The sequence below is a fragment of the Antedon mediterranea genome, chromosome 3 (assembly GCF_964355755.1).
Source record: "Antedon mediterranea chromosome 3, ecAntMedi1.1, whole genome shotgun sequence".
NCBI classification, from domain to species: Eukaryota; Metazoa; Echinodermata; class Crinoidea; order Comatulida; family Antedonidae; genus Antedon; species Antedon mediterranea.
Window position 1 is genome coordinate 23,660,378 of NC_092672.1, and position 19,306 is coordinate 23,679,683.

Sequence of the window (19,306 nt, forward strand, 5' to 3'; positions counted from 1 at the left end):
TTCCTGAAAGTTTAGAGTACAAATCATCAGCACTGGGTAAGCTGTATTCTTCATCTGTTACATGTTGGTTTATGGTAACACTATAGTCCCCACAAATTCTGACAGTACCGTCGGATTTAGGAACCACTACTATAGGTGATGCCCATTTCTACTTTCGTTAGTACATGTTCATTTTCTAATCTAACCAACTCTCTTTCTACTTTAGATTTCATTGCATATGGTACAAATCTAGCTTTACAATATATGGGTTGAACATTTTGTTTCATGTTAATATGAACTTTTTCTCCTGTAATACCTTTCTTATCAGACTCAAACAATTGTGCATGTTCTTTTAACAATGCCTGTAACTGAGAATTATCTCTCAAATTTACACCTTTATCTTTTTGCAGACTATTTACATTTCTGGAATTTAAGTTTTGGGTTATTTTTGACCAGTCTAGTTTAACCACATTAAGCCAATCTACACCAAGTAAAGTCGGTTTAGCTTTATAGTCAGCTACGTTAGCACTCAGATAGTGTATGACATTTTGTTTGTCAACAACTTTACACTTAATTTTTCCAATTAACTTAAGTTTCTCACCACTGTATGTTTTAAGAGGAATAACATCTGGGTCAATTTTAATATGACTAAAATATTTGTTGTAGGTATCAATAGACATTATAGTATCATCAGCTTGAGTATCAATTAGCATTTCAAGATTAACATCATTTACGTTTAAAATGGTTTCGAAATGACTTCTATCTATCTTATTATTACTTAATACAAACATTGAATGATCACTGTCGCTATCATCTGAGAACCCTCGTTCTGTTTGATTGACACGTCTAGCTCGTGCTCGTGTACTTCCTGTTTGATTACCGCGTCTTCTATTACCACCGCGTGAACTTTGGTCGTTATGTCGCTGGTTGTTTCTACCACATGAATAATTTCCCTTGTGTGTACTCTTTGAATAACACTGTGTTGCGTAATGTCCTACTCTTGAACAACGATAGCATATTATTCTATTGCTAGCTGGACACTGTGAAGCGGTATGGCCTGGTGTAGAACCACACTTATTACATTGCTTCGCTTGAGTTATTTTATTAACTGAATGATCTGCCTTAGTCTCGCCACTACGACTAGGCATACTACTACTAGTATTATCACCGTTCTCCATTTCATTAGATTGTTTAGTTGTTAGTTCATTTGTCCTACCATGTAGAAGTAACTCATCTAATGTACATCCACCCGTTTTCAAACCAAATTTTCTTAGCTTAGAATCTGTTGTCGATTGAATAATATGTGATTTAATCTCTCCACTGATATCATGGAAATCACACTTATCAGCTTGTTCACGTAGTCTAATGTGATACACGTCAATGCTCTCACCTTTATTTTGCTGTAACTTTCTAAATTTCGATCTTTCAAATTCACTGTTCGATGATGGTAAGAAGTAATTTTTTAAAGCTTCTTTTGCCTGTACGTATGTCGTACCTTTATTTGGTAGCATTTCAAATGTGTTAAAGTTACCTGGGCCAATGAAGTGTAGCAGTAGTGCTCTCTTCCTTACGTCAGCAGTCACGTTCGCCGCCACCAAGTAGTTATCAAACCTGGCGATCCATCTCGCCCATTCTTGTATGGTTGGATCAAAATACTCCACCGATATGTCAAATTTAGACATTATTGCTTACTTATAATATTCACGGAGTTCACTTATCCACAATTCTCGTCGCCAATGTTGTATATTGTGCTCTGGGAATGAATGATTACACTAAGTATTTCACTAAGAAATCAGACCATGTGCTAATGTTCAGCCATCTTGTAGAACTCCTTTATTAGTCTCCAATCCAGTCGTTAAATTGCTAATATGAATATATTACAATAATAACCTGTCATTCTTTTAAAATACAAAATAAATTGGCAAATTGATGGTAAATACCACTTAAAAGAGTTTATATGAAAGTATTTGTATGAAAAAATTGAATTATCATATGCATTTATTATTTTTAGAATGGAAACACACCTCTGATTGAAGCTGCATATAAAGGTTTTCACGAAGTCTGCTTGGTGCTTCTCAATAAGGGAGCTGATGTAAATCACCAAAACAAGGTACTTCACACATTTTATTTCAAACATTTTTAAATACATATTTATGTGGACATATTATGTGGACAGTACATATTATTAATAATTTATGTTTTGTCATTGATAATGGGATTGTAGGATAATTCAAAATTAGTACTAGTTCAAAATCTAGACTAGTAGTATATTTAAATTTGTTTGAAAATATATACCACAAATATTTGTTGACATGTGCACAACAAATAGTTTATTTATTTTGCCTAATGTATCACTCAACTTTGCTATTTTGTAAAGAAATTAATCAAAGCATTGTCATTTAAAGTTTACATTATTTATATATGCAGTATGTTTATTTACATATTTCTTGGTAGCAGAAATAAAGCTCACCTTATTCTGTTATGTATTTCCTCACAGTGGTTTGAATTCAGTACATTGCATTTCATATGCCATTTCTAATGCCTTACTTTACTGTATATTTTTCCCCCTTCACCATAACAAATCTTTAAAACTCAATTTTTTAAAAACTGTTCTTCTTTTCTATTGTTTGTGACTGATTCTAGTATGTCTTGTCACTCAATAAATATTATTTACCACCAAAAACGTACATTGTCTCTATACTTACCTATATTTCCCGAGAACTTTAATTTTACCAGGAAAATGATTTAAATGAAAAGAAGAATCATTACCAAAAAAAAAAAGTGAAAATCATTATGTAGTTAAATGTAATAATGTGGGCACAATTATTGTTATTATTTTTTAGCCATTTAATGCATGGGTTACCACAATGCTTTCTTATTTATGTTATAATTTAAGAATCTGTTTTTAAAAATGATTTCATAATAAATATCTGCTAATTAATTAATAAATGTATGTTTAAAATAAAAAAAACAAAAATGAAATTAATTCTAAATAGGCCATGTGGTTTTTCTTGGTCAGAATAGCATATAGCTTGTTAGGTTGAGTTAATTAATGGAGGTTTGCGCAGGGTTTTTGGGGTTTGTGCAGTTTAGCAATACCCCTGTGTTATTGATCTTGATCATCAAGTTAGTGAGGGTTTTAATATATTCCTGTCAGTCTGAATGGCAATATGCTATATATGGTGACAAAAATAATAATACATAGCCATGTCCTATATTGAATCCCAAATTCATAAGTTTTTATGTAGACTTTGACAATATTATTTGCATACAAACCAGCAGCCACTTCCAGACATGAGGCACTTTTGCGCTACCTAACAGGTAAAAGGCAACGCAATAGGGGGCGCAATTGCGTTTGCTAAGGAGTTCACAATAACACTGGAAGCTAAGTTTCTCAAAGGTATGACCCCTTTTAGCAATGGGCTTAGCATCCAGTGAAGCTAAAATCCTCTCTAAAACTGTGCGATAAATCGTGACATTTTGATGCCGGACATAACTACTAATTTCACCCCATCATTTCCCACACTTGTGTTACCAAGTCCTCGGTAATATACCTCATAAATGCTGCACCTCCCCGTATGGAAATATTTAACAGTGACTTTTATATTCATACAGCAAAAACTGGATAACAAGATATGAAGCAACAAACAAAAATTTATATAAAAATATCTTACACAAAGAGTGAATAGGTTCACATTAAAAAAAACTGATACATTCACTTTGTGGTGATTGGCCATTGTATTGGTCTAAGTTTAAAAATGACTTCACAAGCTTTGTTCGATCGCATTTAAGAAATAAATTTTCAATCAACAATTCTGATAATTATTAGAACTGTGCATATACTGAACTTATACAAATGCACAGAGTAATTGTTTGTTTTTTATAATCGTCTACCGACTACTGTCTCATGTAAAACTTTTAGGTTCCTTACTCCAAACATGACTTTGAGTTAACAACTCATAAACTATTATTTTGTTATTGTTGAAAGAGAAATTGAACTTGAATGTATCACCTGGTTTCCACCTTATACATCCTTGAAACTCATCAAGACACAGATACAATCACTCATAAATTTATACAATTTATTGTAATACTTTCTATTATTTTGTATATATATTTCTTTTATTGCAAAATCAATCTGCAAATGTTGCATGGCTCTTATCAGACTAGGTACATTGCATCTATTTTTATCTCGTATTTCAAACTCATTGTCAACAGTTCTTCAACAAAATTGGCTTCATTGTCTGTAGTGTTACAGTATATTGAATATTGAATATTTTGATTTAATTATATAATTTTTGATATGAATTGATTTTTTGTAAAATATCATAATATTAAGTACGATCTAGTTTCCTTAATAAACCTTGTAGTTGAATGTCTCATAAAGATCCCATTATTCTTATAATTTTGTTATCAATATTTTGTTCTAACCATCAATTCATTTGTAATATTTAAAAAAAGCAAATTTTAATTTTTAGTTTAATTTAGTGATTGAAGCATGAAAGTATAAAATATTGCTGTATGTGAATACAGTGTAATTCAAATGCTTTTGGTTAATATTTTAACTAATTTCATATAATTCAAATCATTTTCTTTGCATCTTTTATTCACCACTGATGTAATAATGTTATGTTATTAATGCAACTCTTAATAGGTCAAGGGTCAAATAATAAATATATATTGCTATTGTATACTATTTATTTTCACAATGTGGCTAGAGCAAACTAACTTTTAACAATGTTATTGCTGCCATATTTTACTTTAACATATCTATATTGATGTTCTTTTAATATATTAGAAAGTAAGTTGCAGATTTAATTATAAACTCCTTGGTTCTCTTTAAGTAAAAAAATTGTTAAATACTGGATGCCCATATTGTTGTTTGAGTAGTGGTTTCCTTGATTACTTTTTTCCATTCAAAATATTCAGTATGGTTTGTGAACATTATTGTCTTTTTTTTCTAGGATGGTGACACATCCCTGCATTTCTGTGCTATGAGTGATCTTACTTACGATGAGCACAGAAACACTATGGTGTGTTTGATAAAGGCTCATGGTAGAGGTATTATTTCAAATAAAAATAAGGTAAATTGTTTGAGTTAAAACAATTAGAATAATAACAATACTTTTATTAAATAAAAATTAAATGATATTCATTGTTCATAGAGTACTCTTTTTGTAAATGTTGGACCTGTTTATTCCATAACATATTTTCATGGTATTTGTAAACCTCCATAGGCCAATTTATACTTTCCTCCTACCCTGTAAGTTATGACATATAATATTAATAATTAGATTAAATCAGATATATTAATTCCAGGTTATGATCAAAGGTATTACCTTAATGATTAAATACGTGATAGTGTCTGCTTTTGCAATGATTATAATTAATTTTTTTAGAATGAAGTGTTCTTGATAAATGTTGTATAGCTGTACCAAAAATACTTTGTTTCCATCTCAATATTGTTGTTCATAGTGCTAAACTGACCATCTAATTTGAATGCATTGAACTTTATACATTCACTTTTATTTATTTGCTTTTACATATTTATTATTTTATTAAATATGTCTAATTTGAATGAAATACAAATAATAATATTAATTCTACCGTATATCAATCATTGTTTTATTTACATTTTTAGTTTATGAAAAGTAGAAACTTGAGGATTGTCACAGTCATGCCTATTGTTTTTATGATGAATTTTGTAATCACTAATTTTATACTTGGATTCTTACATTTTATATCTTTGATTGTCAGAATGGCAAATCTGTTATTGATTTGTACATTACAAATGTATGTGGAAAATATGAAGATGTCGAATCCCAAAAGGAAGAAGTAATGAAATTGTTGAAAGGTTTGAAAGTTTAAATACAGTACAAAACAAGTTTGTTCCACAAAATGCTTTGATAAGTAATCTTGAAAGCAGTGATTACCCATCCCAAATTGAAATAATAATAATGCCTATATCAAACAAATAGAATTTATTACAGTTATAATAATAAGAATAATTTCTTTTATGTATTTATATATACATCGTTGATTTTACAGAGAGTAAAATAGATCAATTAATTTCAAAGAACACCATCTAAAAAAGAAACCCATCCAATTGCTGATTACCTAGATTGTTTTACTCATTTATTACATTAAACAATACTATTGATGAATTTGGTTAAAAACAGTGTTTTTTTTTATATTAGTATAAAATTAACAAAACAGCATTCTTAATCTGTTTCTTGTAGCCTTCTTTGTTATTCTTATTTGTATTGTATTGTATTCTAATCTATAGCATATTATAATAAAAAACACAAAATTAAAATACAAAAATACAATTCTCTGATTGTTTATTGAAGGAATTAATATAAAGCATTGCCTGCCTAAAAGTTACTTTGCAAAATAAAATGTTTAAAATGTTGCTCCTTATCTTATTTCCAATATGGTATGTCTTTTTTATTGTGAAAGAGCTTCATAAACTTTATATCATACATTCTACTTTCTTTTAGGTGAACCTTTACCAGAAATATATTTCACATCGTCAGGTATGAATATTTACCCATGCCATGTCATACTTTGTGACATGATTTAACTGAAACTTTAGTGTGTAATAAAAAATGTAGAATTATTTACATTTTTTACGCAAAAATTGTTGCTTTAAACTACATTGTCATTATTCAGTCTACAATCCTTTATAAGGAATGTTTCAGCACAGCATTGCAATTTAACCCAGGACCCCAGGATTCAAAGGCAAACATGTTACTTGGGAAGCTGGGATGATTTAAAATTGCTATAATATATTATCTGTTGAACATTATTAGAATATCTTTTTTTTTTTTTTTGTAGATATAACAACTAAAGATATTTTACATGTAGCTACCAACATGTCCAATCAGTTTGAAGAACTAGCAGAATATCTTGGATTCAAGCAGGAAGATATAGATTCCTTCCAGGTCAATTCAAATCACAAAGCAGAGTCAATGTATAAGATGCTGAACACCTGGTACAAGACAGTACAAGTTACTGAGTCCAGGCGTTCACAACTTTGTGAAGCTGTCAGGAAAGCAGGCCGACATGATTTGGCTGATGAAGTTGAAAGTAAGTGAGACATTCCAGGTTAGGTTACTTCCCTCAAACCTTCAAACTGACTATTTCATAACTTTAAGGGGAAGATTTGTTAAGAGACAGCTGCAGTAAAAGTTTTTAAAAATCCAACAACACAATATTATCCTTGATTTTAAAATTAAACATATACAAATTAAGCTAACTAACAATATGAGAACAAATTAAACAAATGAATATAGTATACCATATAAGTCCATTTCTCCTGTCTCATGAAGGAAGGGGATTATCAACAATGGATTAACATATATACATTATTTTCATTTTAGAACTAATGAGCCTATTTTAATTTTGCAAAAATACTGAATACACAATATGTATACAACATTTTTTTTATTAATTTCAGATCTAGCTTTAATGTATTAGTTGTATGTTATTGTTTAAATAATAAAATGTAGAACTGTATGTGCTTAATAAACTGTATAACTAATACTTATTTTATTTCTGAGTAGAAATAGACATCCCTTATGCCATATCTGCTCGTGGTAAAGAAGTTGAAAAAGCTTACATTGAAGCATTGAAAGAAGGTCAAGTTGAAGTGAATCTTGGAATGGTTAAAGTGATTGGTCAGGAAGGTGTGGGCAAAACTTGCCTGATCAATGCTTGTCTTGGAAAGAAGTAAGTATAAGTTAAGCTTAGAAATAATGATAATAGTAGTTATAGTATTGTAACATTTTATCTGCCTGGATGAGGTATTTTCAAGTTTGAGCTAATTGGTATCTGGTAATAGTCTGGTATCTTTGGAGGATCAGGACTGCCTACCATCGGGTTTCTCCCTTGAAATCTTACCATATCTATCCACCAATCAGCAGTCTCACAGCAGGACTGTTCCATAAATAAAGTGGTGTCAAAGTCTTAAGGCCCATTTAAACTACAACAATAACGATCGACAATAAATAGATAAGCATGAATGTCTCTTACAAAAACAAAAGAAATTAGAGAAGTTTTTCTAAAACTAGTGGATTTATGCTGTTTTTGTTAAAAATAATATTTGTTAAAATCCAATCAAATGACGTCATGCATAATAAAACCAAAAAATCATTGTATTGTCACAATATTATTGCTCTTACTAATTATGACGTCATTTTTAATCATTGTATTGTCACAGTATTATTGCTCTTACTAATCATGACGTGATTTTTTTGGACGTGTGAAAGGAAGCAAAGATGGTTATCCTTTAGTTTTGCATTTTATATATATTTTGTTTTATGTATGACAAATGCATATTTATCTATCATTGATCGTTATCATCCTAGTATAAATGGGCTTTTACATAGCGGTACCAAATTTACTACAGCATAAACTTCAGAAAAACTTCAGTGTATCTAATAATAAATGTTTTAATATATACAATGCTTTTACCTTATATCTACTTTTTAAAATGTTTTCGGTTCTAATTAATAGCTTGACCACATTTTTCATAATATTAGAAAAGCTATATCGATTCAAATTAATTTAATTAAATTTCAGTATATCCCTGGACGGTTTAGAATTAATGTTCTTTGCCTGATGTGTTTATATATATATATATTATATATACTTTATGTATTTGATTGTTTAACATGTTCTTTATCTGAAATATTCAAACAAACATACCAACAAGCAAATTAAAATTTTGATAATTTTATTTAAAATGTATTGATATTATTCAATTTAAAATGTTAAACAACTTGATCTAAATTCATACTTGGATGTTCAATAATGTTTTTATTATATTTCAGATTTAACAAAGAGCATTTAATAACAGATGGTATTGCTGTGATTAAAACAGTAGAAACAAAGGCTAAAGAACAAAACAACTGGACAGAGGATCTTACAGATGATAGTGGTAAAAATGAATAAAAAGTATCATCATCATTATCCTCATCAAAGTAGACAAGCAAAATGAAGAGGGATAGATCATAAAGTCAGTCCATTTAAAGTGTGGCATTGTGTTTAATATTAGTGTTCATATACTGTAATTCACCAAGTTCAATTTTCAGGAATAAATCATATCATTTCCTTAATAAATCTCATTAATTTAATTAACAATGGCTCTAACAAACTTTTCCTAAAAAACTAAAATTAAATAAGCCACATTGTAACAAATCCATCACTTAAATATCTCCTTAATATTCAGTAAAATATAAATAGTTATTAGTGAGAAACTAAAAACTAAATGATAGCACATATTGTTATTAAAGGCGGAACAATTTGTGTATTTTGGAATATAGAGGTTTATGAAACCATTATAATATAACATGAATTGTTTTTAGGTCACTTTTATTAACAAGGAATTTATAATGTGATACAAACACTTCTAAAAATTCTTTTTGATGATCAGTCTTTTCAAAATGTATAAAGTTTTTGTTAAATAAATGTTTTTGAGAAAATAAAGTTGAAAGAGTTTCACACCTTGGTATATGGTCAGCCCAAAAATAAGATTTTATTAATACTAATAGGCAATTACATAATATAAACTCTTATTCATTTTCAGGAAATCCAATTGAATTGTATAGAAGACTTGCTGAAGAAAATATCAGTAAAACAATAGAAGATAATAAAGAAGGTGTAGCAACAGCAAGTAAGCCTCACAGCTCAACTGAAAAGGTATGTACACACTATAACAAAAGGTATGTACACACTATAACAAAAGGTATGTACACACTATAACAAAAGGTATGTACACACTAAAACAAAAGGTATGTACACACTATAACAAAAGGTGTGTACACACTATAACAAAAGGTGTGTTCACACTATAACAAAAGGTGTGTATACACTATAACAAAAGGTATGTACACACTAAAACAAAAGGTATGTACACACTAAAACAAAAGGTATGTACACACTATAACAAAAGGTGTGTACACACTATAACAAAAGGTATGTACACACTATAACAAAAGGTGTGTACACACTATAACAAAAGGTATGTACACACTATAACAAAAGGTATGTACACACTATAACAAAAGGTATGTACACACTATAACAAAAGGTATGTACACACTATAACAAAAGGTGTGTACACACTATAACAAAAGGTGTGTACACACTATAACAAAAGGTATGTACACACTATAACAAAAGGTATGTACACACTATAACAAAAGGTATGTACACACTATAAGAAAAGATATGTATACACTATAACAAAAGGTATGTACACACTATAACAAAAGGTATGTACACACTATAACAAAAGGTATGTACACACTATAACAAAAGGTATGTACACACTATAACAAAAGGTATGTACACACTATAAGAAAAGGTATGTACACACTATAACAAAAGGTATGTATACACTATAACAAAAGGTATGTACACACTATAACAAAAGGTATGTACACACTATAACAAAAGGTATGTACACACTATAAGAAAAGGTATGTATACACTATAACAAAAGGTATGTATACACTATAACAAAAGGTATGTACACACTATAACAAAAGGTATGTACACACTATAACAAAAGGTATGTACACACTATAAGAAAAGGTATGTATACACTATAACAAAAGGTATGTACACACTATAACAAAAGGTATGTACACACTATAAGAAAAGGTATGTACACACTATAACAAAAGGTGTGTACACACTATAACAAAAGGTATGTACACACTATAACAAAAGGTATGTACACACTATAACAAAAGGTATGTACACAATATAACAAAAGGTATGTACACACTATAACAAAAGGTGTGTACACACTATAACAAAAGGTATGTACACAATATAACAAAAGGTATGTACACACTATAACAAAAGGTATGTACACACTATAACAAAAGGTGTGTACACACTATAACAAAAGGTATGTACACACTATAACAAAAGGTGTGTACACACTATAACAAAAGGTATGTACACACTATAACAAAAGGTATGTACACACTATAACAAAAGGTATGTACACACTATAGCAAAAGGTATGTACACACTATAACAAAAGGTATGTACACACTATAACAAAAGGTATGTACACACTATAACAAAAGGTATGTACACACTAAAACAAAAGGTATGTACACACTAAAACAAAAGGTGTGTACACACTATAACAAAAGGTGTGTACACACTATAACAAAAGGTGTGTACACACTATAACAAAAGGTGTGTACACACTATAACAAAAGGTGTGTACACACTATAACAAAAGGTATGTACACACTATAACAAAAGGTATGTACACACTATAACAAAAGGTATGTACACACTATAACAAAAGGTATGTACACACTATAACAAAAGGTATGTACACACTATAACAAAAGGTATGTACACACTATAACAAAAGGTATGTACACACTAAAACAAAAGGTATGTACACACTAAAACAAAAGGTGTGTACACACTAAAACAAAAGGTGTGTACACACTATAACAAAAGGTGTGTACACACTATAACAAAAGGTGTGTACACACTATAACAAAAGGTGTGTACGCACTATAACAAAAGGTGTGTACGCACTATAACAAAAGGTGTGTACACACTATAACGAAAGGTGTGTACAAACTATAACGAAAGGTGTGTACACACTATAACGAAAGGTGTGTACACACTATAACAAAAGGTGTGTACACACTATAACAAAAGGTGTGTACAAACTATAACAAAAGTTGTGTGCACACTATAACAAAAGGTATGTACACACTATAACAAAAGGTGTGTACACTCTATGACAAAAGGTATGTACACTCTATGACAAAAGGTATGTACACACTATAACAAAAGGTATGTACACACTACAACAAAAGGTGTGTACACACTACAACAAAAGGTATGTACATACTACAACAATAGGTATGTACACACTATAACAAAAGGTATGTACACACTACAACAAAAGGTGTGTACACACTACAACAAAAGGTATGTACACACTAAGACAATAGGTATGTACACACTATGACAAAAGGTATGTACACACTATGACAATAGGTATGTACACACTATGACAAAAGGTATGTACACACTATAACAAAAGGTATGTACACACTATAACAAAAGGTATGTACACACTATAACAAAAGGTATGTATACACTATAAGAAAAGGTATGTACACACTATAACAAAAGGTATGTACACACTATAACAAAAGGTATGTACACACTATAACAAAAGGTATGTACACACTATAACAAAAGGTGTGTACACACTATAACAAAAGGTGTGTACACAATATCACAAAAGGTATGTACGCACTATAACAAAAGGTGTGTACGCACTATAACAAAAGGTGTGTACACACTATAACAAAAGGTATGTACACACTATAACAAAAGGTATGTACACACTATAACAAAAGGTATGTACACACTATAACAAAAGGTGTGTACACACTATAACAAAAGGTATGTACACACTACAACAAAAGGTGTGTACACACTATAACAAAAGGTATGTACACACTATAACAAAAGGTATGTACACACTATAACAAAAGGTGTGTACACACTATAACAAAAGGTGTGTACACACTATAACAAAAGGTATGTACACAATATAACAAAAGGTATGTACACACTATAACAAAAGGTATGTACACACTATAACAAAAGGTGTGTACACATTATGACAAAAGGTGTGTACACACTATAACAAAAGGTGTGTACACACTATAACAAAAGGTGTGTACACACTATAACAAAAGGTGTGTACACACTATAACAAAAGGTGTGTACACACTATAACAAAAGGTATGTACACACTATAACAAAAGGTATGTACACACTATAACAAAAGGTACGTACACACTATAACAAAAGGTACGTACACACTATAACAAAAGGTACGTACACAATATAACAAATGGTACGTACACAATATAACAAATGGTACGTACACAATATAACAAAAGGTGCGTACACACTATAACAAAAGGTGTGTACACACTATAACAATAGGTGTGTACACACTATAACAATAGGTATGTACACACTATAACAATAGGTGTGTACACACTATAACAAAGGTGTGTACACACTGTAACAAAAGGTGTGTACACACTATAACAAAAGGTGTGTACACACTATAAGAAAAGGTATGTACACACTATAAGAAAAGGTATGTACACACTATAACAAAAGGTATGTACACACTATAACAAAAGGTATGTACACACTATAACAAAAGGTATGTACACACTATAACAAAAGGTGTGTACACACTATAAGAAAAGGTGTGTACACATTATAAGAAAAGGTGTGTACACACTATAAGAAAAGGTGTGTACACACTATAAGAAAAGGTATGTACACACTATAACAAAAGGTATGTACACACTATAACAAAAGGTATGTACACACTATAACAAAAGGTATGTACACACTATAACAAAAGGTGTGTACACACTATAACAAAAGGTGTGTACACACTATAACAAAAGGTGTGTACACACTATAAGAAAAGGTATGTACACACTATAACAAAAGGTATGTACACACTATAACAAAAGGTATGTACACACTATAACAAAAGGTATGTACACACTATAACATAAGGTATGTACACACTATAACATAAGGTGTGTACACACTATAACATAAGGTGTGTACACACTATAACAAAAGGTGTGTACACACTATAACAAAAGGTGTGTACACACTATAACAAAAGGTGTGTACACACTATAACAATAGGTATGTACACACTATAACAAAGGTGTGTACACAGTATAACAAAAGGTGTGTACACACTATAACAAAAGGTGTGTACACACTATAAGAAAAGGTATGTACACACTATAACAAAAGGTATGTACACACTATAACAAAAGGTATGTACACACTATAACAAAAGGTACGTACACACTATAACAAAAGGTACGTACACAATATAACAAAAGGTACGTACACACTATAACAAAAGGTACGTACACACTATAACAAAAGGTGCGTACACACTATAACAAAAGGTACGTACACACTATAACAAAAGGTACGTACACACTATAACAAAAGGTACGTACACAATATAACAAAAGGTACGTACACAATATAACAAAAGGTACGTACACAATATAACAAAAGGTATATGTACACACTATAACAAAAGGTATATGTACACACTATAACAAAAGGTATGTACACACTATAACAAAAGGTGTGTACACACTATAACAAAAGGTATGTACACACTATAACAAAAGGTATGTACACACTATAACAAAAGGTGTGTACACACTATAACAAAAGGTGTGTACACACTATAACAAAAGGTGTGTACACACTATAACAAAAGGTGTGTACACACTATAACAAAAGGTGTGTACACACTATAACAAAAGGTATGTACACACTATAACAAAAGGTGTGTACACACTATAACAAAAGGTATGTACACACTATAAGAACATTCCCATACGAGGGGGCGAAGCGAGCTTCACTAGGCTGGGGGCCAGGAGGTGAAGCCCCCGGAATCAACATGTTTTAGCGTCATTTGAGGCCACTTTAATCAGATTTTGGGTAGTCGTATCACTTTTTTCCATTTTTTATAATGCATAAATAAAATACTGCTTGCAAAAAAACGATGCGCGATGACTGTTTAAATCCATATTTTTCAATTTAAAAAATAAAAGTTCAAAATATGCCTACATTTATCGGGTAAATTGTAGCATAGAATATATACGCAAACGTAAAACGTACCCACAGACCAAGAGGTAGGCCTATATTGTTTATTGCAGAGGCGTAGGCTGGTTGCTGTCTGGGGGTGCAAACATAGTAAATGGGTGCCTTGGGCTGATCTGTAAGTAAATTTTGAAAAATAGAGGTGCTAGGTCCCTGGAAGTTGCAATTATACATAACTAGATGGTACGCTCGCTTCGCTCGCGTACCATCTAGGTCGTGCCCACAGATGGTTCTCGAATACATAATAATTTATTTCAAATGTACGTACAATAATACATGTCGTTTACAGGAACGAATAAATAGACAATGATTTATGTACTCAACTAAAATTAGGACCCTGAGAATTACTTCCGAAAGAGAAACTTGTCACAAAATGAGACCAATTGTTTAAGTCAAATTTAAACAAACTTAATTTGTGTTTTGTATGTAACATTAGGGGTGAGGGATGGGGAAGAAGATGGGTGCAAAGAGGAACAATTTTTAAATATATTAAATATATTCTTTATCCATTTAATAACGAAATATTAATTGTTTTCATGTTTTACAAATAATATACCACTAAACACAGTAAAACATTGCTATGTAATACTTTGTTGAAACTATCACCGTCCTAGTCGATTGAAATAGTACAGTACATGTAACGATACATCACTACGACGTGTATGTATAATGTAAAACAATTTGTGAAAACCACCTTTATTCGAGGAAAATCATAATTTCGATTTAATCGTCAATAAACATTAAATTATCTAACTCAACTTAATTAGTAGGCCTAATGGTTTTCAATTGTTTCTTAGAGCCAATTCATACTTAAGTTGGTTCTTACCCCCGTTCTTACCCTACCCACCAAAGTTGTTCTGCGTTTAGATGTGATGCACCGTAGGCCTATCCTGTACTGGGTTTTCAACGCTACTCATGCCAGTGAGGGAAGGGGTGATGATGTGGGTGGTTTAAATGCAATAATAAAGATGTTTTACATAATATACTGCGACTGAAAACGCTAGCTCATTATCCGTTTAAAAAAAATTATATCCAACCTCTGCAGCACAGATTGAAAAAAAAATGGATCAAATTTCTGTTATGAGGATACAGTACTTGCCTTTACGACGCCTGAGGGAATAGACACTTGTGGAACAGAGATTGGAATGTTCCATTCATCGCAAATCAATACATTTGTATAAACGTATATTAAATCTATCAAAATAGTATTTTTTAAAGAAAAGCGGATGTTGGCTAAGCGAAAATGGCATGTTTTTTTGTTTAGTAATGTATGAAATATTTATTTTAGGTGCCCCACGGTACAGAGGGTTACTTGTAAATTTAAAAATTGGTGAACATATGAAAAATTGACATAATTCATTTTTGCTTTAGCGTACATTCTAGGCTCCCCGACGAAAGGGTTAGATTGTAGTAATTTAAAGCAAAAAATAGTAAAATTGGCTGCTAGTCAGTGGGTTTTGGCTTGAATGTAACCATTTATTTTGTCATTTTATAAGTGACCAATTTATTTATTTTTTCATTTTTTTTTTCATCTTTCATGTTTTTTTGTGGGACAATACATCTTTAATGAAATTGTTGTTAATATAAAAGTTGCTTTCAAAAGACATCAGACCTCCCAACTCTCTCCCTAAAATACAATTTATTTTGGATTAACCAACAAAATATCCAAAGTTGTTAAATAAAATGTTACTACTCTAGAAATAAACTGAACGTAAGATATTCATGGATTGTTTAATAAGTGAAGTAATAAGTTTGCCATGTTTACTATTATAAATAATAAGTGTTCTTGGATTTGATGTATTTTTTTGTATGTAAATATTATAGCACCCCTCTATAGTGTAGACATGCTTTTATAAAGTCTTCCAATATTTCTAAGTTGGGAAGTCCAAAACTTCCTTCTAAATTATATTAATAATTAGAGCATAGCATTTCATATTTGTATAGAAGCCTTTACCAGTGACATTGCTTTAAATCTTAATTACTAAATACAGATTCACTTTTTTATTTCTTGCCAGGAAAAGTCACGCCCAAGTAAGAGAGACAGAAAGTACAAAGGAATACAATTTCCTGGTATAAATTTTTTTCGTCAAAAGGTAAGGTTTTCTGTAATCAGTTTATTGAGTTTGGTGATTTACGAATTGATTTAGAAATAAATATTCATGTACATTTTGATAAACTAAATTAATGTTTTTTAGTTCAAAACTACCACAAACAGCAAAACCACCACAAACAGTGGTAAGTTCATTTTATTTTTCTAACAGCTATACAATTTAACTCAGTTCATCTAATAGATAAATTATGATTTTCTTCTACTTTATTTTTTATTTACTCATATTTTAGAGGTGAATACTGGAACACCTGCAAAAGCTAAAGATGTGAGTACTACAATATAGCATTTGTTGACTGTTCTATTTAACTCAACTCTGTCTCCTTGAAAAGAACAATCCATCTTTCTTTCAACTTTCAAATTCATTACCGTACTTGTATACTGAAAATAAGGAATTAAATCTGTTATACTTTTAACATTAGCCCTAGAGTAGTGTTGGCAGTTTATCCGACTATTTTACTTTATCATTTTGATTTAGCTTTTCTTTATTCTATTAAGATCCAGCCACTGATAGCCACAGTATTGTCAGTAATTTGCCTTTGAATTTATATACTTAGTTTTGACATGATATACAACATTACACTGATATGAATGGTTCAGAAAGTAAAACATTTACTTCTATGTTATTTATATAATATTTGTTATTTTTATATTTGTGCATCAGGTTAGCAAGAAGTCAACTGCAGAAGGTAAGTGTGTAATTAACTGTTAAATTCTTAATACTTTAATTGTGCAAGTATAAAATAATGGAACATGCTGAGTGAATAATAATAGAATTAGTGAATGATAAAAATGATGATTGACAACAGTGATGAAGAAAATTAATAACGACAATGATAAAGTTGATTAAATTAACAGTGAAATGCTTAGTTTGTGATGATTCACAAATAATAATAATAAAGTTGATAAAATTAACAGTGAAAGTGTTTACTAAAATGATCAAGATAGCCTTTCTACCCAAAGAAGAACCATTTAATCACTTTTTACATCTTTTCTTGTCATTTTATGTTTAATAAGTTTTATCTTTTAAACATTTTAATTGTAGGAAAAGTGATTTACTGAAATATTGTTGCTACAGTATATAAGTGCATTATATATTAATTTTTTATCTTTTATAAATATCATGTGTAATATTTTACTAAAATGAGAAAGAGGTAGATCACTATTATTCAATTATTGTGCAATAATATTAAAAACAAAAACAAAAAAGTTAGGGTGAGACCACGAAAGACAACCAAAAAATGAACTTAAAGATATAATGATAAAGATAATGACAACAGAGAATTACCACAGAGAAGATGCCATTGATAATGGTAACATTTAGACAAATGATAATAGTTGTAGAGCTGATAATGATGATATATTCAATGTCTATTATCTTTTTACATATATTTAGTCTTTTTGATTTGTAAACATTATTTTTTAAACATTTTTTCCTGTTGATTTATAAAGGAACTAAAGATGCATCATTGAATGTCCAACAATCGTTGGATAAAGCTATTATTCAGGAAATTTTTTCAAAACAAGAAGTAAAACAGTCTCCTTTGGAAACTTTTAACATTTGGGATCACGGGGGACAGCTAATCTATCAAGGAATACATCAGGTAAGTTTAGGACATTTTGTATGTTTGTATGGTCTATTGTTTGTGTATTAACAGTTTTAATGCCTAATTATGGCAGTATCTTATCTGTATCACATGGATAGGATTCTGCTGTGTGTAGATAGGTGGGAACATGACCACTGTAAAGATTGTTGTTTAGGCCTTCCACCTATCCTAATGTTAACAGATTACCCAACAAACCTCCGTGTATCTCTTCACACACCCAATCTAAAAGTTTTGCAAGCTATATCCCTAGACTTCTCTCACTACAGCTATGTGAAGTGAATTTGAAGAGCTTTTTCTCTATTTAGCACTCTGAACTATTTCTAAAGTTTACTTTTCTTTATTCTAATATATTTGTATTCTATTCACATTATTTGTATATTGCTGTTTTAAGAGATAAGTATTTCTTTGATGATGCGCTCTATATGTTCTGGATATATTTATTGATTTTTAGAAAACACTGCATTCTATTACATCAGTAGGCTTTACTATCCTTGTCAAATATTTTATGAATAATTGTTTTTATTTTGTATCCAGATCTTTGTGACATCAGAGGCAGTTTATGTTGCTGTCTTTGATTTGAGTAAAGACCTCGATGATCCTGCAATAGTAATAGATCCCAATGGGGTAAGTATTTCAGGGGTATTAGATTAGATTAGATGTTGTTGGCAATCTCATTCATTGGTTAAAAGTAAAATGCTTTCATTGCATTGCAATGTAGCTGTGTCAAAGAATGTCATATTTCTTTTATATATATAGGCTAGTGCTGTTCCGCCGTACCACGCCGAGAATGTTAAAGAGTCGCTATCCAATCAAGTTTGAACAATACCATGAAAGCCCCAGTGGTCTAATGGTTAAAGCAGAAGGTTCCGGGTTCGAG

At 30.6% G+C, this 19,306-nt stretch overlaps 1 protein-coding gene across 1 annotated transcript in view; it reads left to right on the top strand.

Moving 5' to 3' along the window:
* Positions 1-19,306, top strand: part of LOC140044173 (uncharacterized) — a 352,654-nt gene that overhangs the window by 298,743 nt on the left and 34,605 nt on the right. Inside the window, exons 11-24 of the mRNA XM_072088650.1 lie at positions 1,991-2,089; positions 4,944-5,063; positions 5,737-5,833; positions 6,480-6,515; positions 6,817-7,068; positions 7,545-7,710; positions 8,814-8,920; positions 9,569-9,681; positions 16,731-16,808; positions 16,911-16,950; positions 17,056-17,090; positions 17,487-17,511; positions 18,275-18,426; positions 18,964-19,053. Coding sequence (XP_071944751.1) covers positions 1,991-2,089; positions 4,944-5,063; positions 5,737-5,833; positions 6,480-6,515; positions 6,817-7,068; positions 7,545-7,710; positions 8,814-8,920; positions 9,569-9,681; positions 16,731-16,808; positions 16,911-16,950; positions 17,056-17,090; positions 17,487-17,511; positions 18,275-18,426; positions 18,964-19,053 — 1,410 coding nt within the window. The remainder of the gene's footprint in view (positions 1-1,990; positions 2,090-4,943; positions 5,064-5,736; positions 5,834-6,479; positions 6,516-6,816; positions 7,069-7,544; positions 7,711-8,813; positions 8,921-9,568; positions 9,682-16,730; positions 16,809-16,910; positions 16,951-17,055; positions 17,091-17,486; positions 17,512-18,274; positions 18,427-18,963; positions 19,054-19,306) is intronic.